The 11,031-nt window shown below is 22.2% G+C and overlaps 3 protein-coding genes across 3 annotated transcripts; 2 read left to right on the top strand and 1 right to left on the bottom strand.

The window, feature by feature from the left end:
• Positions 1-255: 255 nt before the first annotated feature.
• PGSY75_0215900 (putative palmitoyltransferase) lies at positions 256-2,230 on the top strand (the record flags this gene model as incomplete). The annotated part of the gene is made up of 10 exons (XM_018783824.1): positions 256-315; positions 413-471; positions 628-737; positions 943-1,077; positions 1,199-1,260; positions 1,360-1,452; positions 1,568-1,603; positions 1,765-1,852; positions 1,988-2,078; positions 2,194-2,230. The coding sequence occupies 10 exons, from the start codon at positions 256-258 to the stop codon at positions 2,228-2,230; spliced, it is 771 nt and encodes a 256-aa protein (XP_018643814.1).
• A 1,452-nt stretch (positions 2,231-3,682) lies between these two features.
• PGSY75_0215800 (origin recognition complex subunit 5) lies at positions 3,683-6,283 on the top strand (the record flags this gene model as incomplete). Its single annotated transcript, XM_018783823.1, has 1 exon — positions 3,683-6,283. The coding sequence occupies one exon, from the start codon at positions 3,683-3,685 to the stop codon at positions 6,281-6,283; it is 2,601 nt and encodes an 866-aa protein (XP_018643813.1).
• Positions 6,284-6,789: 506 nt separating this feature from the next.
• Positions 6,790-10,868, bottom strand: PGSY75_0215700 (putative DNA-directed RNA polymerase II second largest subunit; the record flags this gene model as incomplete). Its single annotated transcript, XM_018783822.1, has 2 exons — positions 6,790-10,715; positions 10,817-10,868. 2 exons carry the CDS (start codon positions 10,866-10,868, stop codon positions 6,790-6,792), a joined length of 3,978 nt encoding a protein of 1,325 aa, XP_018643812.1.
• Positions 10,869-11,031: the final 163 nt, after the last annotated feature.

Here is an 11,031-nt window from a genome sequence, read left to right as displayed (position 1 = left end):
AAAAAAGGAAAAAAGAGAAAAAATGAAAAAATAAAACAAAACAAGATAAAATTATATTTTATTTCTTTTAGTCAAATTTAAAATAACCAAATAAAAAACATGTTTTATAAAATATTTTGTCAAGAAATATAAATCATTTTATGTATATAAAGACATTTGACAATCTTTTATGGCTTACATATTTTATTAATATCATATTATATGTATATATTATATATATATATATAATAAACTAATAGTTTCTTGGAAAATATGATGAAGAAAACTTCGAAAAAATCGTTTTTAAAGTTATATAAATCCTTTTATATTTTAATAGTATATTTTAATATATAAAAATTAAATAAAATAAACATAACAAAAAAAAAAAAAAAAATGTTCTCATAATATATAATTTTAACATTATATTTAACAGGCATATATTATAATTGTTCAATGCATATATTTATGTAACAAGTTTATATCAACCTTTCAGTAAATATAATCAATAGAAAACACAAAAAACATACATATGGAAATAACAAATACATATATATAAATATATATATATATATTGCCTTTGCAATATATTATTTATTTGTTTAATTCTATTTTTTTTTTTAATTTTTATTATTTTTTTTATAACAATAGGATAAAAATTAGAATAATATCTTTTTTATCTTTTTGGTTTACTGTATGTATGATAATTTGGTGTCACATTAAATGTCTTTACACCAATCCTGGATTTTTAAATGAAACATGTTAGTAAAATTGTGTATTCTATATATTGACTAGCTTTTATAATGTTTTCATATATACATATATATATATTTTTCTTTTTTTTTTAACTAGCTATTTTAATATGTACATATCTATATATATATATATATATTTTTTTTTTTTTAATTAGCTATTTTAATATGTACATATCTATATATATATTTTTTTTTTTTTCTTTATGGCTAGTTCATATTGTGTCAGATAATATAACAGAATATGACAATAACGTAAAAATGTGTGAAAAATGTAACCTTTTGAAAATAAAAAGATCTCATCACTGTTCTGTTTGTGATAAGTGTATTATGAAAATGGACCACCACTGTAAGTTTATATATCACAAATAAATAAATAAATAAAGGAACATATATATATATATATGTATATATGTTCTTATTTTTCATTTAACATTTATAATTTTAATTATTTTATGTCTACATTGCAGGCTATTGGATAAATAGTTGCGTAGGTTTATATAACCAGAAATATTTTATACTTTTAAATTTTGTAAGAACAAAAGCAAAATATAAGACAAATATAATAAAACATTTAGGAGGTATATATATATATATATATATATTGTTATTTTTATGTATTATTTTTTAGTATATTCTATTGCTATGTTGTAATATAGCTTTTATTCTCCTATATAAAATTATAACATGTTTTAAAATGAAAAATAGGGCTCAAAAAGAAATGGTAATATGTGAAAAAAAGTATTTCATTTATATATATGAACATTAATTTATGTATATTATATCTGTATATGTATATACATATATATATATATATATATATTTTTTTTTTTTTTCAGTGTATAATAACAAAATTGGATATATATCTTATAGTAGTAATATACTTATTTATAAAAAAATAGAATATAATAAAATATAAACTTCTTGCAAGTTTTTTATGCATATTCATTTAAAGCATTTTAATAATGACATTTATAGTTATTTTATAATTAACATATTATTATAAATATATTTCTTTTTTTTTTTTTTTTGGAAGATAAATATGATATGTTCCTTATTATTTGGAATGTTCTCTATGATTATGCTCGTTGACCAATATTGTGCAATAAAAACAAATACAACAGGTAAAATATATATATATATCAATACATTTATATTAATATATATTTATATATATATATATGTTTATATGATTATGTATTTTTTATTTTATACCATTACTTATCTAAAAACTACATTTTTTGTATGTCAATATATAGGTATAGAAGTTTTAAAAAATATAAAAGGAGAAGAAAAACCTTTTCAAGAGTCATTAATCGAAGTATTTGGACAACCATTTTCTTATTTATGGTATAAAAAATAAATATATATATATATATATATATATATTTACATAAGACTTATATTATTCATTATTTTATTTATTTTATTATTTTTTTTTTGTATGGGTATATCTTTCTTTCAGGTTTTTACCCGTAAATAAAAAACTAAAGAAAGAATGATTTAATAAATGATATTTTTATTCGTAATTAATACGAATGAGATGTTATTATTAAGAAAATAAATAATGGAACTGCTATTATTTTATTTCATTTTATTTTATTTTTATACACACATTTTTTAATAAGCACAATTTATTAGTTTTATTAGTAGTCATTAATATCACATATATATATATATATATATATTTATTTATTTATTTGCTAAATTATTATTTTTTTTTATTTTTTTTTATTTTTTTTTTTTTTTTTTTTTTTTTTTTTTTTTTTTTTTTTTTGTCTTTACAATATTATTTGTTTTTACTTATTATTATAATTTTCAATAATATTTTCATTTCTATTTTATTTTTTTATTTTATTTTATTTTAATTTTTTTATGTTGTGTTTGTCTCAAAAGATACACATAACTTTAGTTCCCATTCTTATATTATTATTTCATTTTATTCTTTTTTTGTTTTTCTCTAATTATTTTATTTGTATATTTTCACTTATCATTCATACTTTTTATATATTTTTGATTATTTTATTTTTACTTTTTTTCGTCATAAAGAACTTATATATATTTTTTTTAAATTAAAACATTTTGAAATATACCTTAACAAAAAAATAGAAAGAAATAAAGAATAAAAAGAAAAAAACAACAAAAAAACGAACGACCAAACAAAAAAAAAAAAAAAAAAAAAAATTTTAAATAATATAAAAAAATGAGCAAGTTTATGTAAATGAAAATTTTGAAACTTCAAACATACAAGGAAAAAATATTTTCTTAATAGATAGAAGATCATATGTTATTTTGATTCCTATTATTATATAAATACACATTTAAGGGATAAAAAAATATTTATTATATTATAATAATACTATACATATATATAATTATATATAATATATGTGATTTAAAATAAAGATAACACCTAAATTTTATAAAATTCTTAAGGTAAAAAATAAGAACATTAAACAAATTTGTATATATAATATATATGAGTATTATTATTATATATATGTTTTTTTTAATATTACAAAATTTTTAACTTAATTTTTTTTTTTTATTCTTATATAATATTATATATATATATATATATATATATATATGTATATATGACCATAGTTTCTTTTATTTTATTTTATTTTATTTTATTTTTATTTTTTTTTTTGTTCATTGTTAGTCTTATTTCTATTTAATTTATATATGTATATTTTAATATTTTTATAGGATTATTTTTTTATTTTTATACCATTTTATTTTATTTTATTTTTTTGGCTAAAGGGAAATATATTATACTATTATATATATATATATATATATATTATATATATAACATATTCTAATTATACAAATAATAATATTATTCGTCATTTTAATTTTGTGTGTGTGTGTGTGTTGAGTTTAAACTTGCATTCTTATTTTATTTGAACTCTTGAAAATGTAATATATAAAAAAAATAAAATAATAAAATGTATAAAATAAAAAATAACGAAAGTGATATTAATTCCGATGATTGTAATGAAACAGCCCAGGAATGCATATATGGATTCAGCTCTCCAAAAAAGAGTAGAAAGGAATCATCGATTTTTGTGCAAAATAATTATGACACTTGTAGTAGTAACAATATTTATGAAAAGAAAACATGTAGTAATACTAGCGCAAGCAGTGAGAAAAAATATAACAAAAAAGAACAGAGCTTATGTTCTGATATAAATAATTCCAACAAAGTGAATATCGAAGGATTAAAAATAAATGAAAAAAATTATGATAGGATAAATAATTCTGAAGAAGAAACAAACGTCAACGATGATAATGATAATAATTATGTTGATGACCATAATGACGCTAATTATGATGATGATGATGATGATGAAGATGTTGATGATTTTGAAGATATAAAAGAAAATGATAAATATAATGATCCTACTTATTCAGATATCTATAAAGAAGCAAAAAAATGTAATATACGTTGTGAGAATATTATGAACAGTTCGGTTAATAAGAATAATTTAGAAGAAATAAATGAATGTGAAGAGACGAATAGTTCAGATAATAGTATAATATCATCATCAGAAGAAGAAGAAAGTTGTTCTGAAGAAATAGATAATGATGATAATTTATATGATGAGGAGTTGAATGAAATAATAGATGAAGGATATTTTAAAGAATTAATGCCAGCAATACCACATGATATATTACAATCATATATATCTTGTTTAAAAATATGTGGTTTTGAAAGACAAGTACAATTACATAGGTTAATAAATTTATTAGGTGATTTAAGAGATCCAATATCAGTAATACAAATTTTAGGTTTACCTGGTATGGGAAAAACAAAAGTAGTTAAAAATTTTATAAAATTAACAAAAGTTCCTTATGCTTATGTAAATTGTTTAATGGCAGTTTATCAATCTGGCAGATCAGCTAAAAATGTTATATATCATACAATATTAAAAGATTTAAGTATGAATCTTCTACATGAATTTAATGAGTATAAAAGAATAAATAATATAACAAATTATTCTTATGATCCAACAAAATTAGTTCCTAATCATGTTTCAAATACTGATAATTTTTTTAGTATATTACATAAACTTCTTTCTTTTAAGCCAGAAGATATTGAAAATAATACAACTACAGCAAATACTAGGAGTGGCTCTAATAGTAAAAAAAAAGAAACAAAGGGACAAAATGATATAACAAATAAAAATACAAAAGTAGAATACAACAATAATAATGATGATAATAATAATAATTGTAATAGTGTTAGATTTAATTCCAATAAAAATTATTATAAAGACAAATTATATGATAGATCAGTTGTATTTATTTTAGATAATATAAGATATTTAGTTAGAACACATCCTGATTTATTTTACGCTTTAACAAGAATACATGAATATATTAAAGGTCCATATAATGATGTAACAAAAGCAAATAAAACCACAAGAGGATTATGTATAATATTAATTAATAGATCACCATTACCTGATGAAATATTTGATGGATTACCTCAACCCCCAACAGTTTGGTTTGATTCCTATACATCTGAAATGTGTAAAAATATATTATATCGATTATATAATTCTATGTGTTTTGAATCTCTTTTAACATATAATGATAAGGATTTAAAGATTTATTTTGTAAAAGATAATAAAAATGAATTTCTTATTAAAAGAAATGATGTCATTTTAGAAAATGATGTAATATATGATATATGGTGTAGATATGTAGATTATATTATTAATGTATCATATAAAGATTATAAAAGTGATTTTCATGAATTATTATTTATATGTTCACATATGTGGCCATTATTTATTAAACCAATATTAGATGGAGTATTAGAACCAATTGTTGAAAATATGAATGCTTTACAAAGAAATATAGATACACATATTCGTGTAGCTACATATAACCATTCTAGTCATTTTACATTTGAATTAATTGATTCTGTTTTTTTAAATGAAAATAATTTAAAAAATAAAATTGATTTATCTTTTTATTCTAAAATTTTATTAGTAGGAGCTTATCTAGCTTCAAGAAATTTACCTTTAACAGATAAAAGATTTTTCAATGCAACAGTAAAAGGAGGTGCATTTACATTACCAAAAAAAAGAAAAGGAAAAAATAAAAATGAATCTATTTTAACATTAATAAGTAAATCCATACCTAAAAATTTTACATTTATTAGATGGTTATGTTTAACTGATTGTTTATTAGTTTGTTTCTTTGATGAACAATTAGTATTAAATAGTTTAATATGTCAACAAATTAATACATTAATACAATTAGGTTTTATTTCTTTTTCTTCACCTAATAATTTATCTTGTTTAGTAAGAAATAGCTTAATGAATGGAGTACAATGGAGTGGTTATTGTGGTAGCGCTCTTCTAAATACAACGACCAATTTTTCATCATTAACTAATAATATATTTTGTGAAACCAATAATTCGATGACCTATGAATCTTTAGATCCATACACAAAGTTGGTTATTCAAGTACCAGAAGAAACTATAAGGAACATATCAAAGGAGATGAAAATACCCCTAGATGAGTTAATAATATAAAAATAAAAATAAAAATAAAAACACGACACCATAATGATAAAAATGACGTCCTAATTAAATATTATCTTAAGTTTCAAGATTATAAAAGGCATTAAAATAAAGTCCTTTTTCCAAATAGTGTATATTAATTTAGAAATATATGAATTAAAGTACAAATGCAACACTTTCCACCTTTATATATATATATATGTATATACTTATAATTAAATTAATTTTTTAATTTTAACTTAATAAAAAATTTTTTTAAATTTCGTTCACGTTATTTTCAAAGAGGAAAAAAAGAAATATAAATAAATAAATAAATATATATATATATATTGTAATTTTAATTAAAAGTGAAATGAAAATACAAAAAATTTTTAAGTGAAAATAAAATTCCACACGATATATACAAAAATGAGTACACATATATATATATATATATATATTTATATATATGTATATTTATTTATATATGCATATAGGTTTATTTCTTTTTTTTTGTTTTTTTTGGGTGACTTAATTTATTATACATCTTCTAGAACCAGTTTTGGGTAGATAGCCATTGTCATCAATTCTTGGAATAACAATTTACATGCATATGGTAAATAAATTTGTGATATGTTTGTTTTACTATTACAAACAGTACATTCATATGCATTTTTGTTAATATCAGCAATACAACATAAACCACAATTATCACAAACATGTACACGATATGCATCACTTTCTTCAAATAATCTTTCTTTTAACATTTTGGCAGATCCATGTGATATCATACAATCTCTTTCCATTTCTCCAAATCTTAGACCACCATCTCTTGATCTTCCTTCTGTTGGTTGTCTTGTAATCATAGTTAATGGTCCTCTACTTCTTGCATGTATTTTATCTTCAACCATATGTTTTAATCTTTGATAATATGTTGGTCCAATAAAAATTTTGGACTTTAACATTCTTCCATTATGTCCATTATATAACATTTCATTTCCATATTTTTCATAACCAAGATTATGTAATTTTTGTGAAATTTCTTGAACTGTTATTTTAGAAAAAGGTGTAGCATCACCTTCTCCTCCTTCAATGGCTGCAACTTTTCCTGTTAAACATTCAACCAAATGTCCAATAGTCATACGAGAAGGAACTGCATGTGGGTTCATAATAATATCAGGAAAAATACCAAGTGAACTAAATGGCATATCTTCTGTTCTATATGTAATACCAATAGTACCCTTTTGTCCATGTCTACTAGCGAATTTATCACCAATTTGTGGTATACGTACTGAACGAACTTTAACCTTTGCAAATTTATTTCCTCTACTATTTGATGATAACATAACAGTATCTATAACACCATTTTCATTTGATCTTAAACTTAAAGAACAATCTTTTTTATATTGTTTTAATACATTTGTAGAACTTATGGTCAAGGTAGGAATTTCTGTATCATCTTTTGAACTACTAACTATTGTTGTGCCATATTTTGCATTACTATTTGAGCTCCCTGCTGTGTGACCACTACTAAATATTGTAGTACTAGATGGAGTAGATGAAGTAACACTAGGAGCACCATGTATTGAATTATTACTACTATTATTAATATTTATATTATTATAGGTGTTGTTTATAGGAGAATCTGGTAATGTATCTAACACGTTTGATGATCCTAAATTTGAAGCAAAGGAAAGATTACTACTTATACTACTTCGAATATTATTAATATTATTATTGCTACTATTGTTATCAGATATGGAATCTTTGTTATATACTTGAATACTACTATTAGATGTATTTCTCTTTTCAATTATTATATCATCTTCATCATCAATATTTGGTGATACCTTTCCAATTATTATATCATCTCCTAAAACACGAATTCCTGGAGCTATTAATCCATCATCATCTAATTTTGTATAATCACCTCTTTTTAAATTCTTAACTACTCGCACTGATGGTTTTTCAAAAGATTCAATAATTAAACTACCTTGTTGTTTTTCTTCACTAGTATAAGTACGATAAAATACACTTCTAAATAAACCACGATCAATAGATGATTGGTTCATAATCAAACTATCTTCTTGATTATAACCTGTATAACACATAATAGCTACAATTGCATTAATACCAGCTGGGAGTTCTCTAAAACGTAAATATTCCATAGCCTTTGTACATACTAATGGTTTTTGTGGGTAATATAATAAATGAGCTAATGTATCTAATCTAATATTAAAATTAGTTACATATATTCCCATAGCTTGTTTTCCCATAGCACTTTGATAAGTATTACGAGGACTTTGATTATGATCACTAAAAGGAATTATAGATGCACAAACTCCTAATATTAATGATGGATGTATTTCACAATGTGTAAAATTATTATAATAACCAGTTCCTGTTTTTAAATCATCAATAAACATACTTATCATAGTTGTTTCTTCTTCTTCACAATCAATATATTCAATAATACCTTCTTGTATAAGATAATCCCAATTATAAGTTTCTGGATATTTTTCTATATTATTAACATGTTCTTTTGTTAATCTTAATTTATTTTCACCATTTATATTTTTAACAACATATAAAGGTCTCATAGCTCGACCAGAATCTGTAAAAATTTTTATTTCTTTACTGTTCACATCTCTTACTATAGATGCTTCAGGTGATATATCACATCGTCTTCTTAATTCATATAATGTTTCTATTAAATTATCTATTTGATTAAAACATCCTACCCATTTCCCATTTAAAAATAATTTCACTTTTTCTTTCATTAATTCAGGAGGAACTTCATCTAATGATTCTAATCCCCATTCTGTTAAAAATTCATATATATTATTTGTTGATGTTCCTACACTTATATCACACATTAATGATAAATTTTTTACTAAACCAACCGATTGTCCTTCTGGTGTTTCAAATGGACAAATCATACCCCAATGTGTATTATGTAATTGTCTAGGCTTAGCCATTTTACCTTCTCTACCTAATGGTGTATTTAATCGTCTTAAATGTGATAAACATGAAGAATATGTTAATCTATTTAATACTTGTGCAACCCCAGTTCTTATAACTTTTCCATCTTTATCCTTTCCCCAATTTCCAGTAGCTAGCTGGTATTGCATCCCTTGTGTAATCTGTGAGCAACTACGTATAGCACCAGCAACATCGAAAGGTTTATTATTATCAATTTGTCTTTGTAACACTCTTCTAACATCTTTAGCCATCTTTCTAAAATATGTAGAAAAACTACTAGCCATTAATGGTCCAGCAATATCTAATCTTTTCTTACCGAAATGATCTCGATCATCTTCTTTAATTCTACCTAATTCGGCTAATAATAATCTATTAATCATATATCCAATAAAATATGATTTTTTACTTTCCACACCTGGATTCGTTCCCATATGTGGTAATACTTCTTTACGTAATAATTCTTTAGCATATAAAATTCTTTTTTCTCTAGAAGCTCCAACAGTTGGTCCTCTTTTTCCAATGAAATCTAAACAAACATCTTGTGTTGGATATTCTATACATTCTTCTAACGTTTCTCTTAAAGCATTAATCATTAATTTATCATTAAAATCATATACAATTCTTTGTAATATGTCACGATCTGATGTACAACCTAAAGCCCTAAATAATATACCTACAGATATTTCTGTTCTAATATAAGGTAAGGTAGCAACTAATTGACCACCTGTTTTATTACTACCATATTGTGAACCCCCACCTCTTGTTTTCATTTTTACAGAAAATCCTGAAGTAGCTTGTGAACGTTCCATTTGTGATCGAATTTCAGCAACCCATCCAAATTTAGAAGGTTGCTTTTTTTTAAAAACATAAATAAAATTATTAGCCATTCTTTCTTGTGCAACAAGAACCTTTTCACCACCATTCACAATAAAATAACCACCTTGGTCATAAGAACATTCACCCATATCAGCAATTTCATTTTCTGGTAATCCTCTAGTCCAACAAAACATAGATTTAAGCATTAAAGGTATTCTACCTAAATTTATTCTTTCATATATAAACTTTTCTTTCAATATAGGTTTCTTTGTAGCTTCATCTATAATATAAGTAGACTGTTCAATATCAATATATATTGCTGAAGAATATGTTAAATTCCTTAATCTGGCTTCTTGTGGCCATAAATTCTTATTTGATAAATTCTTCTCATCATAAAATGGTCTATCTAAAGATAACTGACCAAATTTTAAAGAATATATTATACTATCACTCTCATCTCTATCACTTCGATATTGTGGTTGTGGTCTTATTTCTATCTTTGGATGTTCATCGATAATTTCTTGCATACGGTATTCAATAAAATCGTTGTAGCTTTCAATCTGTTGATTCACCAAACCGTGACTTCCAAAAAAGGATCCAATCACAACCCAGCTGTCATCTTCAGTAATCTGTTCATTAGGGTCCTTATCATTATCGCTCATTTGTTCTAAAAGGGTCAAAAATTAAAAACATATATATATATATATATATATATATATTATTTTCCATATATAAAATGACTCATTCTGTTCATTTTTATTTTTGTACCTGTTTTTACAAAATCGTTCGTAAAATATGGTGCTTCAATTTTTACAGCCATTTTATATATTATTCTCTCACTTTGTCAAAAAAAAAAAAAAAAAAAAAAAAAAAAAAAAAAAAAAAAAAAAAAAATATATATAAATAAAAAAATAATATAATTTTTTTTTTTTTTTTTTTTTTTTTTTTTTTTTTTTTTAATTAATTTTTTTTTTTATATATTT

The sequence above is a fragment of the Plasmodium gaboni genome, chromosome 2 (genome assembly GCF_001602025.1).
Source record: "Plasmodium gaboni strain SY75 chromosome 2, whole genome shotgun sequence".
Classification (NCBI taxonomy): domain Eukaryota; phylum Apicomplexa; class Aconoidasida; order Haemosporida; family Plasmodiidae; genus Plasmodium; species Plasmodium gaboni.
This window is presented reverse-complemented; position numbering and strand designations above follow the sequence as displayed.